Here is an 18,453-nt window from a genome sequence, read left to right as displayed (position 1 = left end):
TCACAGGTTCAGGCGTGTGCGGTTATCCCAGTAACCTCCATTTGTCAAGTTAGTTGGTCTTGTTTACACATTCACCACCTTCTTTCTCTGTCATTTCTGACTCAGTATTTTATTTGTTCTTTGATTTGCTTCTTTTAATTTAGTAGCCATTTTGTAGTCCACTTCACACTCATCTAATCCCAAGGCTCTACTGTATATGTAATGCCATGGCAGGAGGGTGAAGCTTGAACTGATAATAATTGTAGACCCATGACATTACTCAAAGCAGACTACAACATCTACATTCAGCTAGTAGTTTAGTATTTTTTATTTATTTATTATTATTGTTTTATTTTTTTCAGTATTACTAGTTTTGTCCTCTCGCTCTAACCATCTTGCTAACTGTCCGTCGTGGCTTTCTGTGTGAATAACACACTCTTCCCTCATGCTTCTCAGGAGTGTGCTGTTTGGAGAGTGAGCTCAATGACCTGTCATTGGCTTCCGTGTCCATACCTCTTCCTCTCTCCTCCTCTTCCTCTCTCCTCCTCCTCTTCTTCCTCCTCCTCTTCCTTCCGAGCATGTTACTGCTTTGAGTGGACAGACTGACCTGAAACAAAAAACAACTCTCTGTCACGTTCTTTCCATCCGTTCTTCTGACACACACGTTTCCTCTTCTAAAGCTTCTAAACAGTCTATAGCCTGTTCTTTTGGTATGCCTACGTATGGCTAACTCTCTGCATATGTATGTTCTCATCTACAGGCATGGCTAATCATCCTCCCATCCCCATACTGGACCTGGCTGACCATCTGGAGAGACTCAAAGCCAACGACAACCTCAAGTTCTCCCAGGAGTACGAGGTACGGTGAAATAGCTTTATCAACCGTCTCTGGAGAAACCCTTACACGTCTACGACTTCAACATGTACTGACGTTGGTTATACATTGGTTATACTCTCAGACAGACACACACACATACACACACACACACACACACACACAGACAAAGGTTTGCAGCATATGTTGGTTTCTTTATTCAACATCAGCAGGGCAGCGAACATGGGCTTAAAAGTGTAGTTTCCTGAATCCTCAATGTCCAGCCTAGAGCAGCGGCATTGCCTAATATGCCTAAAGCTCTTGCCTCGGCAGTGTAATAGGGTTTTCCAAGTATCCATTAATCTGCTTGTAGCTGAAGTGAACCACTTGATTTGCCGCCATTATGGTACGATGTTGGCCTAAATGTGAAGGACCCATTGCACAACACAAATGCTTGTAGCAATGTGTCAACATGACTAGAAAAAAAAAAACATACTAACATCCTATCAGCAGATGATTGGAGGGGTTGGGTGATGGCAAGGCCAGATAAGTTTTTTTTTTTTTTTTTTTCCACTGGACAAGGAGATTAAGAATTTTAACAGAATTGTGGCTGGATGGAACTCAAAGGCACTGGTCAGGAGGGGTTACCATGGTTACACCAGGCCACAGTGTCACAGTATGTGGGGGCGAAGGGGGAATGCGGTAGCTGTAGGGACAAAGGGGTGTACAAGGGTGTTCACTTTTGACTGACAGGAGCCATTGGTATGAAATTGTTTATGTTTTTTTTTTCCTTTTCAGATTTTTTTTTTTAGTTTTCAATGGTCAGTCAGTTGTAAACAGACCTCATCTCTTACTAACTTGTGAATGGATGAGCTGAGGAGGCAATGGTATACAGGCTGGCCAAATGGGTGCGGCTGGCTCACCAAAGAAAGAGGGGGGGGTGGGGTGGAGTGGGGAAAAAAAAAGAGAAAGTTGGGGAGGGAGAGAGATAGAAAGAAGGACAGTGGAGAGTGAGTGAGGGTTGGGGATAGCGATGATAAACAGAGAAAGCGAGAGAGGGATAGAAAAAGGGAGGCAGAGAGAGGGATGGAGAGCAGAGAAGGAAAGAGAAGGAAAGGGTGTCACAGTGAGAGACAGATGAGAGAGAGAGAGAGATAGAGAGAGAGAAAGAGAGAGAGAGAGCATATATGATGGAGAGAATAAAAGCAGAGAGGGAGAGAGTGACCCCCTCCCCAGAGGAATGGTGTGCCAGGGGACTGCGGTCTGCCCTCCTTCTTTTGTGCCGCCTCTCCGTAAATATGAGGTCATGCGATGGCCGACCGCCAAGCAGGGCCGGCAGTTATTGCAGAGCTTAAAGTCGTGGAATTGTAATTCCGAGGCCCTTTTTTTTCCCCACTTGGCTTCCCGAGAAAGGGGAAAGTAATTTTGGGAGCACAATGAAAAAAAAAAAAAAGAACAGAAAAAGAAAAGCGACAAAAAAAGAAATTACGGCCAGTGTTGTGACCCACTGTTTGAACATATTTTTGGATGAAAAATGCAGTGGCTTAGCTAAAGATTTCCCTTCCAAATGGTCTGGCGGTGTGACACTGTTAAGATTAGAATGAGGCGAAAAAGTCATCATTATGAGTTACGCTCATGTCGGACGGAATGTGTTTGTGTCCCGTAGCCCTGTGTTGGAAGAGCTGTGATCACATCCCATTACTGGGGTGGAATAAAGTTGAAGCGGTCATCATGCAGTTTAAGCACAGCATGAAAACAGCAGCAGTGGAAAAGAAGAAGAAAGAGAGGAAGAGATAGGTGTGAACGGCGGCCACTCTCACACCGAGGGCCTTGCCTTCGAGGTGGCCGTGGTGGTCAGCCTGTCATCTTGACCACTTGTTGTCTTTTTACGGACACTTGGCAATGGGAGGCATTTTTTTTTTTCCCCTTCTTTTTTAGCAACACGTTTCTGTTTCAGTGTGGCATTTGGCACGCCTCCGTGTCTCGCCAATAAAATAGGCCAAAAGAAATGTGATGTGAACTGAAGCGCAGGTCTCTGCCAGGTCTACAAAAAGACTTCATGTCATGATATGTGAGCAGGAATGGTATTTTGGTATTTATTTGGCACAACTCATGGGTCTTCATGCTGGTTTATCTGGCTATAGTGTTTGTTTGTTTTTTTTTGTTTTGCTTTGGCTTGCCTCAATAGCACGGACTCAAAACCACACTCCTTAATGTCTTACGAGCTTACCTCTCAAAAGCCTATGTAAATTCCACATATTCCAGAAATACAACGTGTGCGTGAGTGTGTGTGTGTGTGTGTGTGTGTGTGTGTGTGTGTGTGTGTGTGTGTGTGTGTGTGTGTGTGTGTGTGTGTGTGTGTGTGTGTGTGTTTGTCCACTGTTGACTGGCAGAAGTGAGCTTTGGAAAACACAAATAAAATGCTTGACCTTTATGGTTTGGGTCCCAACATGTTCTTATGTCCATAAATACCAGCAAAATGCCCCAGTTAAGGCCCTCTTATGATTTGTGTGGCTTCAGTCAAACTGTTTGCTTAGAAGAGCATAAGTAGATGTCTACAGACTGAACAGCTACATTTCATATTCAACATATTTATCTTCATTTTTTTTAGTCTCTTTTTGTAGCAACGGAAAAAAAAAGATAATAAAAAAGAAGGGGAAAAAAAAACAAGACAGCTGTCTGAGGCTTTTGGTTCCAATTTTCGGCTATTGTATGATTGTCTGAAAACTGTAATTTGAAATTTGTCAACCCAGAGAGTTAGCTCACGGGCTGATGCATATCAACTTTCCATTTCCAAAAGACACTGAAGATGGCAAATAATTTTATTATTAAAGTAAATGAGAAAAATTTGCCCAAGTCGAAAAAGACTGCGGGTCAGGTCATGCTAAACACAATGCATCTTTTCATACTCCTCATTCCACAATTTCACTCTCTCCTTTCTTCCTTCTTTCTTTCTTTCTTTCTTTCTCTCTCTCTCTCTCTCTCTCTCTCTCTCTCTCTCTCTCTCTCTTGCTCTCGCTCTCTCACACACTGCTCACAAACACACACACACACACACACACACACACACACACACACACACACACACACATACTGTCCGTTTCAGTTAACCTGTTTTCCGCTATTGGCATATGTCTCTAGGGAACAAGGGCAAATTATTGTTCTTAAAAAGCATGATGACAGACTTTAATGGGTTCAACAATAGAGCGGCACCCAGCATAATTTCTCAGGTTATGAATATATTGCCTCCGTAACATGCTATTACGTAACTCTTGTCACACTTGTGAGTTTGTTTCAGGCTCTGGTGAATAAATCATAGCACAGTATGAAATGAATAATCAGTCCCACAGTAAAAGTCTTTGATGGCCAAATTCAGTCCTAATCAGTGCTCTAGAGTAGATCTTGAAAATTGATTATACCATATATTCTCAAAGAGTACTTGCTCGTGAAATTAGTGGAATGATATTCATAAAGCCTACCTGAGGAAGGCCTTTGGAATTTAATAGCACTTATGGGAAATTTGCAAAACTCCAAAGCCATATAAATGCTATATTCAACATAAAGTTATCATGGATGCCAGCCTCCTTGATAAAAGTGGAGTTTTATATTTTTATTAGAAAAGAAACTTTGAAACATTTCAAGAGGGTGAAAATAAGATTTCCACTAAATTATGTTGCAATTTCAGACCATTCACTTTCAGACACTTTGAAACTGTGTACATTTTTCAATATGGTTGATGTTGCTGGTCATATGACAGCTATCAACTAAAAGTGATGCCCTGTTGAGCGAGATTATTGTCGGAAGCAGGCAAAATGTTTCTGTTTGTTTCTTGAATAAGAATCAGAAGCAGATTAATTTGGTAAGGTGAGTAAGTACAGTATAGACCAGGAACTTGTTTGCCTGCTGATGGAGCCACACTAACATTACCGATAGCATGTGTGTGTGTGTGCGTGTGTGTGTGTGTGTGTGTGTGTTTGTGTGTGTGTTCCCCCTCAGCAGCACCATAGACGCTTTCAGCTTTGTGTGTGTGTGCCGTGCAGGAGGTATGCCACTTGGCTGAGGTTTCCTGTGACATCCCCCCCCCCCCCCCTCACAGAGAGGGCTGGAATTAAAAGCTGCCGTTGTGTGGCAACAGCCTTGGGGGGTAAGGCTAAATTTAACAACTCATGCCAGTTATGCATGAAAGTCCCCCCCGTCACGCCGGAAGCCGAAATAGACCGGCGGGGATCTATGGAAATGTACGGAATAGCAGTAGAGGCTGTCGAACCAATGTCCTCGTGGATCGGGACGTCAGGCCAAGATTCTTGGACAGTTACGCCACAGGCTAAATGGGAAGGCATGTGTGCAATGTGCGGTGTTCGGATCACGCAGCAGAAGCTGCCCAACATAGGAACGCTGATGTGATGAAAATACTGCTGGCATATAATCCCAACACCCAGAGTCTATATAATCCCAACACCCAGAGTCTATATAATCCCAACACCCAGTCTTGGATTATGTTGCTATTTCAGATGAAAAGTAAAAAAAAAAACTGCTGAGAGACCAGGGTTGTTTTGAAAAATGAAACATCGCCTAATCAGTTACATTGATTTTAAAATGTTGTTTTGCTTTGACTGATTGATTTAATCTAAATGTCATATCTCTCTCTCTATCTCTCTCTTTCTCTCTCTCTCTCTCTCTTTATCTCTGTCTCCTCAGTCCATTGATCCTGGACAGCAGTTCACCTGGGAGCACTCCAACCTGGAAGTGAACAAGCCCAAGAACAGATATGCCAATGTCATCGCCTACGATCACTCCAGAGTCTTACTCTCAGCGATCGATGGTAAGTCAGGATCCACCACTATCCGTTTTTCTCCACTGTTCCTCCAAATGAACTGAATAGCCCCCGAAAGTCATGGAGAATTGTCAGACTTGCCTTTATTTTACTGGTTTGAGTCTGTTGTTGTTGTTGTTGTTGTTGCTGCACATGGAAGCAATTTATTGGGTCACTTCTGCGTCATGTCATTGTAATGACAGGTCATGAGTCAACATGTCATTAATATGTTGAAATTTCCATGGCTCCCTCGCACAAGCTGTCAAGTTGTTAAACACACACACACACACACACACACACACACACACACTCACAGATGCAGACAGAGACGACAATACTGTTGTGTTCCCCTGGCGCTGTGTTCTGAAGTCAGAGCCAGTCCTTTAAATGGGGAACACTGGGCCAGTGTAGCGGAGTTGTGCTCACTGAGGAGTGGCATGCATACATGAATAACCTGAGAACAGCATGGTAAGAACTGATAAATAAAGATGTGGGATACACCCTCCCCTACACACAGACACACACACACACACACACACACACACACACACACACACACACACACACAACAAACACTGTCACAATCACATACACACACAGTCAATGACAGACGCACATAGTCACACATGCACGCGCGCACACACACACACACACACACACACACACACACACAACAAACACTGTCACAAACACATACACACACAGTCACAGACACAGACACACATGCACACAAACACAGCACACACAGACACACAGAGTATGCATTTGAAACTGATTGTGTGCTGCCTAGTGTTGATGGACCCCATTAAATCCACATAAGCACATTTGCATGCTTTTGTGTTCCTGCGATGGCTCCACACTAGCTATATGAGCGCTCTCTCTCTCTCTCTCTCTCTCTCTCTCTCTCTCTCTCTCTCTCTCTCTCTCTCTCTCTCTCTCTCTCTCTCCTCTCTCTCTCTCTCTCTCTCTCTCTCTCTCTCTCTGTATCAGACTGAAAGCCCAAACACTACTGGGAATCCCTTTGCTTTCTAAACACTTTGATTGCAAGGTCTGGCCGAAAAAAACAAGGTGTTTAGATGCACACACTACACACACAAACACACACACACACACCTAGGAGATTGGGGAGTTTGCCCTCAGTTGTTGTTTTATGTTTTTTTTTTAGTTGATTAGATGTACACTGTTTGTTTGCATGCCTTGAAGGAGTGCAGTTGTGTGTGTGTGTGTGTGTGTGTGTGTGTGTGTGTGTGTGTGTGTGTGTGTGTGTGTGTGTGTGTGTGTGTGTGTGTGTGTGTGTGTGTGTAAGGGCCTCTCTTATTGCATGAAATGGCCACCATCAGGTTCTCGGATTTGCTCCCACCACAAGTGTAGCAGTAATTAATCATAGCAGACCATAATCATCAACGGTAGATCACCAACACACACATAAAAATAAAAACACCTTGACAGAGAGTCGGGGGTGTCACGCTACAAAGTGATGTGCACCGAGAACGTCTTACCATGACATGAGAAGATCTCTGTTGACATGAGAAGATCTCTGTTGTTCTTCTCTCTGTGTTTGTACACAGTGCCCTGGTCCGTTTCCCTCCCCAATCACGTTCCAGCCTTGCCAGGTTCAATCACGTCGCTGCCGTGACAAGAGAAACAGAAGCCCGTTTTGCCACTGTTTACCATTCAATCCTCAAGTCCAGTGAAGTCAACACTGGTTTATTTTTAGACGAGTTGAGACCAGATTCCTTTTCACTGGAACTGTGACCTGTTAGGCAAGTGGGACTCGATGGCAAGTGGGACTCGATGGCCAGATCACGTCATCCAATCGAAACTCTCTACAACCACGCTGACCGGATGATGGACACGACAGTCTCATCACAGCCATTGCTGTTTGCTCATAATCTTGAGTGCCTGCGAATGAATGTTTGTCTTGACGCCATCATGCCATCTGATCCCTACTCAGGAAACAGGTGTAACAGTCAAAACCCAGACATTTAAAGCAACACCAAAGAGTTTTTTGTACCTTAAAATAATGTTTCCAAAATCGTTTCAGTGGTTCATCAACTCGTAACAGGGTGAACGGCAATTCTGCATTCACTTCGTGGCCCTCTATCGGCTATAAGCGCACTATGTAAGTTTGCCAGATCGGGTAGCGGATCTGTAGTTCGATGGAATGAGACATAAGAAACTACAAATTTGACTTGCATCTGATGTCGCAATACATTGTGCTTTTATAAGTCATGCAAAATATTCTACCTTGTCTGTGGACATTGTTATTTGCAAAGCCTGTGCTGGATAAACAAATATTGTGCGTGCGACAGAGGGAAAGTTCTTTGGTGTTGCTTTAAAACACTGGAATGGAGTCACAGGATTGTATACTTCATTCCCTTCCCCATGTGGACTAAAGACCTTCACCTTTTTTGCATAACCATTACTGGACATTTAGCCATACCCTGTCCCATAATATAATATTTATGTATATTTCTTGTCATTATGATTTCCTCGGCATTTGTTACAGCACCAGCAGGGTGCAAGAGGATTTAAATGTATATGCCTTTCTCATTTCCGTCATGTTAATCCACATCCACCTTTCCTCACATTAACTTTTTTCCCCTCCATTTGCTGCCAGCAGTCTTCAACAGAGACACTGCAAATCCTGATTGACAATTTTTGCAGCTTGTTTTATTTTTTATTTTATTTTTTTCACTCTTCCTCCCCCAAAACCGAAGTAGCCTAATTTATTCTGGGTAGCCCTTTTGTTTTGTGATGATATTTCATTTTCTGTTGTTGCCATTTAAATGACTATGACTTAATTGTCTACATCCCTGTCCATCAGCATTGAGTAGCTCACAGCAAAAAAAAAAGCAGTTAAAGTGAAAAAAGAATAATTGCTTTTGAATGAGCTCCTATTCCCTTTCTCTCTCTCTCTCTCTCTCTCTCTCTCTCTCTCTCTATCTCTCTCTCTCTCTCTCTCTCTCTCTCTCTCTGCATTACCTGTGAGGAGAGGAGAGAGTGAGCGAGCGCATGAGGGGGAGTGAGGGTGGGGTTGAGGTGTGGGAGGGAGGGAGAGTGTGTGTGTGTGTGTGTGTGTGTGTGTGTGTGTGTGTGTGTGTGTGTGTGTGTGTGTGTGTGTGTGTGTGTGTGTGTGTGTGTGTGGTGTGCGTGGGTGTGCTGTGGCGATGCGGGGCCCATGCAGATGAGACTTATCTCTGGCGAGCATGTGTGCGCCCGGGCGCCTGCCTGCCAGTCCTGCCGCATTGACTAGCTGTCAGCTCTCCTCTCCTCCCGCCTTCCTCGCCTCTGCCGCTGTGAGGATGGGAAAAGACCACACGCCTTTCATTTCACTGCAGAGAGAGGGACAGAGAAAGAGAGAGAGAGGGGGAGAGAGAAAAAGAAAGAGAGAGAGAGAGAGAGAGAGAGAGAGAGAATGAGATGGAGAAAAGAGCAAGAGGTAATTTCTGCTCCAGTTTGTCTGCTCTCCTGCCATCGTTTTTACATTTGCTGGGCTTGGGTAGATTCCCCATGTCGTGAGGCAGAAACAAATGATGAAGTAGAATGAAATGTATGAAAAGACACTCCCTGGATGAGAGAATTTGTTTTGACATTGAATAGTTGCAGGTTTTTTGGTGATCGTAAGAGAAACACACAGACTGGCATCACTAAAGCACTAATGTGTCACCAGTGGCCATTTTGGCTGATAGGAGTGATCTATTCCGTAACTAGCAGTAACAGTAATAGCCTGCACTATGCCCAAGAATGACTGGGCGAACTTTACACAAACGTTCCAGCAATTCATTTATATTGATTCTTTTAGCAGACAGTTTTATGTAAAGTATCTCACAGTACAGCAGAGATAAGTATATATTTGACAGTATGAGTCCCCAGTGTCTTTGCTGGCTACGACACCCATGCCCATTGATAACACTTCGTTATACCAACTGCCAGTTGAGTCCTAGGCTCACAGGAGCACATATCACCATTTGTGCAGTACTGTAGCTACCTTGACTTGGGGATCAGACTTGATTACTGGCAAAACAGCCTGAGCATTTCCAGTATTGAGTCAGACACGTTGGCGCTGAGCCTGTTGCTTGTGGGTGGTGTTTTCCTTGGCCTTAACTCCCAGCATGTCGAGCCGGAGCGTCGGCGCATCAATCCTAGCCTAGCGAGAGTGCTCGGCATCGTCGCTCGCTGTTACACGCGTCAGAGTTAGCGCTAGCCAAGGCCGCCTTCATGGGGATCACAGGCGCATGGGGATCACAGGCACAGGCATGCGCTTTCAAACAGGTCCTCTCCTACTGTGCCAAAAAAGCCCTGGGGGAGAAAACAAACAAGCCCAGGAAGACACAGGCACGTCAACGGTGGAAATGCTAGATGTGTGCACAAGCACATTTCAGGATTCTGGCGGAAGGCTGTTGATATTTGAGCGCGGGAGTTAATCAAATTGCATTCGTTATGTAATGCTGAACCAATATGTTGATCAGCTGGAATACCGCGTGACTCAGATGTGAGCCACTGTGTTCATTCCATATTTACAGAGCCAGGACTAGGTGCAAACACTACAGTTATTTAACCACACACATAGACTGGCAAGCTAGAGAACGGGGGGGGGGGTTGCCGAATTTCACAAAAATATGTTGGATTAGAAAGTATTACCCTTCTCTACACTGTGAGGTGTAAATATATGATACCTCTATTCACATGTTGCTTTATTCATATATCCATATACGAGATGTTTTTTTTTTCTGGATGCAGGTATACCAGGCAGTGATTACATCAATGCCAACTACATCGACGGCTACCGGAAGCAGAATGCCTACATCGCCACGCAGGGGTCGCTCCCGGAGACGTTCGGAGACTTCTGGAGGATGATCTGGGAACAGCGCAGTGCCAACATCGTCATGATGACCAAGCTGGAGGAGAGGTCCAGGGTAAGGCGGTCTGTCTCACTAGGATCATTATGGGATGCATATATGTACAGATGTACTGTACATGGTTTTATGGATCACGTGTCAAGTATTAATTGGTGAAGACAAGAAATGGACTTCTCTTACCGTAATTTCCCAACTATTAGCCGCGGCTTATGCATTGATTTTGCTAAATTTCTTCAGCTATGAGGTTAACACATGGGGGCAGTTAATATGGTATTAATATGGTTGTGTGTGTGTGTGTGTGTGTGTGTGTGTGTGTGTGTGTGTGTGTGTGTGTGTGTGTGTGTACAGATTTGGGTACAAGGATAATGATTTTGATGAGTGAAGGAAAATATTTAGATAAAATGAAAGATGACATTTTGGCTGTAAAAATGCTCTGGGGCCCCTTGTGTGGAGTATAATAATTGCACACTGCATTGAAGCTGAGATGTCTTTGTGTTGATGTATTCCATCAAATCCTTGGAGGTCATCCATGTGGTTAATCCCATTCATTGCTCAGCTCTTTGTCTGTTTGCCACAAGGCCCATTTGTCTATGTGGCTCAGGTACCTGCCACTCTCCATCCTTTTACCGTTCCATTTTCTTTTCTCTCTTTCTTTTTTTGGTTCCCCTCTCTCTCCCTCTCTCTTTCTCTCTGTGTTTGTTTATTGTCTTTCTTCAGATGCCTTCATATTTCTTCTCCAAGGCAAGACCCACAGCATTCTGTTGCCTTTTTTTTTGCTTCCTTTTTTATTTATTTTTCTATTCTTGCCACAGCAATAGATCTTTTGTTGTTATTGTTGTTTGTTTGTTTGTTTGTTGGTTTGTTTGGTTGCTGTCCTCTCACTTTCTGTTTCACCGATAACACTCGGCTATTCTGTGTGCAGCAGCTGAAGCACTGTTATCATCGGCGACCCTAGAGCTGCTTGTCACTCACGCTGTGTGCGACATGTGTGCAGACCTGTATGTGACGGGTCAGCTTATCTGGCCGATCAGCCACCGCTGGTGGACACACAAACACACTCGCACAGTTTCCCAGACACAGACAAACAAGTACATACAGACTCTCTTTCTCCTCTCTCTCTCTCTCTCTCTTTCTTTCAATCTCTATCTCTCTCTTTCTCTCTCTCACACACACACACACACACACACACACACACACACACACAAGCACAGCACATTGCTTTTGGCTCTTATGCACACTGGTGCACAGAGAGATACAAACACATCAACACACACACACACACACACACACACACACACACACACACACACAACACACAAACACACACACACACTCACTCACACAGACCCAGACTCTGTGATTAAAACCAGTGTACGTTTCTAAGGTCTCTAAGTTCTCCACAGTCTGGCTAGAATGACTTCCCTGAGACCTCCATGGCATCCTTAGGTCTTCAAACATAACTCGATTACAATCCACCACCCCACAGCAGTGGCTGAGAAAGACATTCCATATTTGATGTTCCCAAAAATAGCAGCTTTACAAAAAGCAGTGAATCGAGAACACTTTTCATCCTTTAAGACGCAAGACTGTGGAGACCATCTCCCCTCACAGAGTGCACATGTTTTGCTGGGCGCCACTTTAGTCAGCACTTTGTACTGTCCCTCACTGACCTGCCTAGGCATGTGCATGTCGGCTTATTGCTTCCTGTAGTGCTCTTAGAAAACACAGTAGCTTAAAGAAAAAAGGCTAAAGTGTCTTACTGATTTTTCTTTTTTTAAATGTGAAGTCTAGAAGGCTCCTTATCCTCTCTAAGAGTCTTCTCTTGATGTCATTTGTACTCAGGGGCCTCAGACACTGTTTGTCTTACAAACGCAACTCTCTCAATCTCAATTACCAACTTGAGTGATTCATACTCAAGCGTGATACAGTGAATGCTGCAGTCAGTCCTCATAGTTGATTCACATCTCTGAGCAAATATGGAGACAAGAGAGGAAAAAGAGCTTAAACTCAAAAAAAAAAAAAGAGTGTGGTTAGGATTCGGAGCGGACGCCAACATTCCCTTCTTCCTTTTATGCACTTCCTCTAGGCAGGGAAGCATTAGTAGGGTAATGGAATTGCATTTTATTGGCCATGCGCTGGGCAACAGGACTGTATAATCATAATAAAGTGGCCCCTGTAATGTGATTGGAAAACTCCAGTTAAGATTGTAATTATGGAGTCTGTCAGACTAATGCATTGCCCACAGTCTGTTGCCATGGAATGCTTTCTTTCTTTAGGGCTCTTTTCTCCACAGTGAAAAAGCCCCAGTCAGCGTTATGGAGTTTAAAAAAAAAAGGCAAACCCCCTAGACATAGTTTTTTTTTTTTGTTCACTCTTGTCTGAAATATGACTTGTTGGTTTTTTTTTTGTGATAGTCTTGTAAAGTTTTTCCCAACGGTGTTCTTTTAATGGCTGTATGTGTTTGGGTTAATCGTGCAGAAAACTAAGCGTGATGTCAGACGTGGCCAAACAAAAGGTTTTTCTTGCACTCATACAAGGAGAGTAAAAAGAGAGACAGACATTTTCCCATAATGCAGCAGCTCGACCACTATGTCAACAAGTACTTCATATGAATCGGGAGTAATAGATAAATAAGATCAATAGTTGCATATGAATCGGAAGGAATAGATAAATATAATATCAATAGTTTCTTTGCATTTTCTTTCAGTAAGTGCTCGCTAGTCTTTTTGTACTAAACACCATTCCTTGGCTGACGTGTGTGTGTGTGTGTTGCGTTTGCAGGTGAAATGCGACCAGTACTGGCCAACCAGAGGGACGGAGACCTATGGCCTTATCCAAGTAACTCTGCTGGACACAGTGGAGCTGGCTACCTACTGCGTCAGGACCTTCGCCCTCTATAAGGTGAGTGGGACCGGTCACCGCTTCCTACACTGTGACCTTGACTTGTTCTTCTCCTCTACCTATCTACAAGGAGTGGAGGAGAAAGTTAAAGTGCACCTATATATGCTTGAGATAAAAAAATAATATATTATTTTATATATATATATTATATATATAAATATATATATTCATAATCTATTCTGTTTACCATTTGCTTACACTCTAAAATCACATTCATAAAATATAAAAAATAAAAGTATGCGGGCACATCATTAGACTGTGGTGTTAACTGGAAGTGGACTTTTGTATTGCATAATTAAAAGGAGCTCAAATATATCCGGACCATTTCCTCAAAAAGCAAATCCTGGTATTATGTTGCCATGGGGATTCCCTCCCTAGCTTTTAGTTATCAGGAATCTCTTCCTGATCCTCACTTCATGTTCTTCAGTTTTCATATCCCTAGGCTGGAAAAAGGCAATGAAGTGTGCTAGTGCATTAAATATAATTAGATTATTTTTAAATTATTTTGCTTAATTTTGTATAAACCACTCGATTACGCATAACTGTAAAATATGCCATGTCATAAAAACAAGCTAAAAAGTATTTAGACAATCATAGCCATCATAGCATTCCCAATTGCCTGTTTGTTTTTTTCCTGGTAGCTTTTCCCATTTCCCATTGGCTGAATGAGTGGGAGTGGCCCCATGGCTTTACCTCCCGACTCGATTTCTGATTGGCTGTGGCTGGCTATGTCTTTGGTTGTCTTTGAACAGAATGGCTCGAGTGAAAAGCGGGAGGTGCGGCAGTTCCAGTTTACAGCCTGGCCTGACCACGGAGTGCCCGAGCACCCCACACCGTTCCTGGCCTTCCTGCGCAGGGTGAAAGCCTGCAATCCTCCAGACGCTGGACCCATGGTGGTACACTGCAGGTCAGGCAACACACACACACACACACACACACACACACACACACACACACACACACACACACACATACACACACACACACACACACACACACACACACATATGCATGCATACATATACTCCTCCATGGTGATGCACTGGAAGTCGTCAGCTAACACACACACACACACACACACACACACACACACACACACACACACACACACACAGTCGGTAGAAAATTGTTGGATACACTTTTCATTGGATGTCCTCAGGTGCCTTGTACTCAACCTAATACCTAATTAATTGAGTACAATGTACGCCTTACATAAGCATATTACATGCTGTTTGACAAGGTCTGCTTGGGGTAATGGGTAGCTCAAGAGAAAGAGATAGAGTAGGGTCCAATGTTATGCACTGAATCAGTGTGCAATAGTATGAAGTGTGCAACTATCACACACACACACATGCACGCACGCACGCACGCAAACACACACACACACACACACATACACACACACACATACACAGTATATATAGCTTACAGTATATTCTGAATATAAATATATTTAAAAGGCAAAACAAATCATTTGAATTCACAAAACAAACAACTGTAGTAGTAGTAGTAGTAGTAGTAGTAGTAGTAGTGGTAGTTGTAGTAGTAGCAGTAATATCAGCAAAGTGCCTTTTTGTTATAACAGAAACCTGCAAGAAAAACAATTTAGGAGAAAAAGTTCCTTCATGATCCTTGAACATTTGATAATTCGAGAGTTTCCCATAGACCCCTCGTCCTCTGTTCTAGTCCCCCAAGCTGAACCTGAGGCTGTTCACCGAAGCCATGCCAAAGTCCCATCCATCATGGCGTCCATAAATCAGATGGAACCTAATTGTGCACAAAGACTGTCCCCCCTCCTCCTGACTCGACACTGTCACACCCATCACGCTCAGGACTCCAGTGACCTTCACCTAATCCTGCACTAAGTCCTCATGAGTAGATCAATCTCGCCCGGTGACAGACGAAGCTGACTGGCTGTCATGGCGACACTTTCTTTTTCCAATATGGGGACGAAGGGTTGTGGAAAAAAACACGGTGCCAAGGAGACACACGCGGCAATTTAATCTCTAGAAGTCACTCGCTCTCTTGCGTCCTCTCATCAAATACTCATAGTTCACACGGTAACACAGCTCAAAGGGGCCGCTAGACACCCCTGTTGACAATCATGCTCTACTCCCACTACATTTGCAGGCACGCGTGATCCAGATATGCCGTGGGGTTTTCTTTAATTTAGTCCTAAGTGGAAAAAGCATGTCAGCGTATAATAGATAATGTAAATGTTTAATGTAAATGTTAATGTAAATATTATAGTCATGTCTGGTTTTGTATATGTTAGCTTATTTTACCAAATGTACTTACAGCACGACACTCACACACATACATACATACATACATACATACATATATACACACATGGGCATGCATACACACTTGCAGACAGAGAAGGAGATGCATAAATGCATTTGAGTATTGAAGAAGGAAAGGATGAGCGAAACAGAGGAGATACAGTACATGCCTACAGCTACATGAAAATGTCTTTAAAAGAGCGGCACTCCCTCGTGCATGCACGTAAACATATAGCAGGATCCTAAACATATTCATGGATGTACACATAAGCAGCACTTGTGCCCAGCCATACATCAGCTTTAAAGCCCTGTCCTGTCAGGGTTGCATAATTCATCATATCCACCGGCCTAATGGCTCTCCACCTATCAGCAGCAGCCAATGGTAATGTGGTCCTATAACTCACCTGTCTCTTGGTGTGCCCCTAAGTCATCATTATTACGATGCCTCTGCATCTTCAGGACATTAAAACATATCATAGGCTCTAAGAGAGAGAGAGAGAGAGAGAGAGAGAGAGAGAGAGAGAGAGGAGAGGGGGGTAAGGTAGGAAGATGGAAAAGAGACTGAGAAAAATAACATGCATGGAAAAGTCCTGAAATTGAAGAGGGGAGGGAGGTGGCTATAGCAAATGGACTGAGAAGAGGCAATGCAAAAAAAAGACTAAGGTATCATGGGGAACCAGGTGGGAGAGCTAGAAGGAGAGAAAAAGAGAGAGAGAGAGAGAGAGAGAGAGAGAGAGAGAGAGAGAGAAGGGTATACAGAGATGCCAAAGCTGAGAAGCGTGTAGCTTTTGTGGATGCTGCCTTTTTCGATCCAGCACCCTTCCCCACGGTGGAGCACAAGGATTACCAATGTCGCTGCCTGTGGCCAAGTTCAGTCTCTTTTTCTTTTCTTCTCTTTCTCTGTATCCATCCACCTCCCATCCCTCTCTCTCTCTCTCTCTCTCTCCTCTCTCTCTCTCTCTCCTCTCTCTCTCTCTCTCTCTCCTCTCTCTCTCTCTCTCTCTCTCTCTCCTTCAGTCCCTATGACAGGCAGGCAGGCTGCGTCCTGAGGGCTAGACAAATCGGAAATAAAATAAAGCGATATCTCCACATGCACTCGGGCACAAACAGTAGGATTATGTCTCGATGAGAAAGAAAGAAAGATAGACAGACAGACAGACAAACCACCAGAGAGTCTCACTCATCTCCCCACATAACTGTGACTCAGAAGGTACTCAGAAAGAGAGAAAGAGAGAGAGAGGACAGCAATCACAGATAGACAGACAGACCTAATGTCCCTGTGGATGAATAGTGATGCAAACTCATCGAAGGTTACCAAGAGCTCAGACATCCACCCAGAAGTCCAACCCTGTAATGCTTCACAAAGTGTATTAATGTGATTTTTAAATAAAAAAAGAGACGAGAGGAAGAGTGAGAATATGTGTCTCGGCGTCGTTAGAAGAGTGAAAATGTGTGTTTAGATAGATAGATACTTTATTGATCCCCAGGGGAAATTCAAGGTCTCAGCAGCAGAAGCAGTTTAATTTGAGGTGAGTAGCCACATGTCCTACACATATGAACAGTTAAAGAGAGAGAAAGAGAGAATATGTTGGATTATGAGGAAGACTAGTTATGAGCCTATACATTACATATAGAGAGAAGTAAACAGAGAAACAGAGAGAAGAGAAAGAGAGAGAGAGAGGGAGTAAAGAAGAAGGGAGAGAGAAGTAGAGAAAGAGAGAGAAAGAAGAAGGGAGAGAGAAAGACAGAGAGAAGTAAAGAAAGAGATAAAGAAGAAGGGAGAGAGAGCATGTGTTGAGGGGCTAGACAAATCTGGTGGAGGAGTTGTGTCTATACATAAATACTGTACATGATACATGTAGACAGACAGAAAGAAAAACACACACACACCACACACACACACACACACACACACACACACACACACGCAGACACACACAGTGAGCAGGTGGGCGTTTAAATATAGATAAGCCTGGGCAAGACCACAGGAATCCAACATGCGTACAACTCTCCCGCTGTAATAAAAGGGCCTAAAAAAAGGATTACTGAAGAATTAAAATTACCACATGCAAAAAAGTTAATTAGAGTTTGTAGCCAAATCAGTTGAAATTGAAAATGGTGCGTTCCTGCTCCCCCGTCTCCCGCTATCCTCGTCGCCTGTCTCTTCTCCCCACAGCATTCCGAATAGAGGAATTAATGTCTCTCCGCAGACAGGGGATGTTAATTCTTCGCTCCGCTATCTGATAAAAACGGACCCCAAAGACTCAAATCCATATGAAAGTGTCACCACCCACGTACTGATCTTCTCAGCTCCCTCCGACCAGTGCACGCAAACCATAAGCCTACTGTTGTATTTTTTATTTTGTTTTAATTATTTTGTTAAGCTAGATGACTGTGCTTTCTGAGGTCTTTTCGTGGGGAAAACAGACTGACCGGGAAGCCACGTTTGTTTTGATCTGAGCTGTTCTGGACACATGTGATTGTCCTGGAGTCCACGATTGTGAATGAAATGTTTATGGAACGTATTGACCTGTACATTAAAAAAACAAATATTAGCCTGAGCCTTTAAAGAGTCCAAACTAAAAAAAATAAATAAAAAAAAAACAATGTTTATGGCCACCACTGATCTCACAAAAAAAAACCAATGAACTGTGAACAATGTCTCTCTCCCTCTCTCCATCCCAGCTTTTCACAGGACTGATTGCATGTCATTTATCTGGAGCATTTGCAAGTCTAAACAAAAAGAGGCAGTAAGGAAAAGGAGATAGTTCTTGCACAATTAACTGCAGTCCAGTGCCCC

General features: G+C 43.5%; 1 protein-coding gene across 1 annotated transcript in view; it reads left to right on the top strand.

The window, feature by feature from the left end:
* The window catches only part of LOC121690323 (receptor-type tyrosine-protein phosphatase delta-like), a 111,764-nt gene that overhangs the window by 72,702 nt on the left and 20,609 nt on the right, over nt 1–18,453 (top strand). Inside the window, 7 exon segments of the mRNA XM_042070807.1 lie at nt 7–48; nt 740–837; nt 5,491–5,614; nt 10,349–10,524; nt 11,185–11,208; nt 13,249–13,368; nt 14,121–14,275. Of these exon segments, the coding sequence (XP_041926741.1) occupies nt 7–48; nt 740–837; nt 5,491–5,614; nt 10,349–10,524; nt 11,185–11,208; nt 13,249–13,368; nt 14,121–14,275 (739 nt within the window).

The sequence above is a fragment of the Alosa sapidissima genome, chromosome 18 (genome assembly GCF_018492685.1).
Source record: "Alosa sapidissima isolate fAloSap1 chromosome 18, fAloSap1.pri, whole genome shotgun sequence".
NCBI classification, from domain to species: Eukaryota; Metazoa; Chordata; class Actinopteri; order Clupeiformes; family Clupeidae; genus Alosa; species Alosa sapidissima.
The sequence above is the reverse complement of the archived record's forward strand: the minus strand, read 5'-3'. Positions and strand labels throughout refer to the sequence as shown.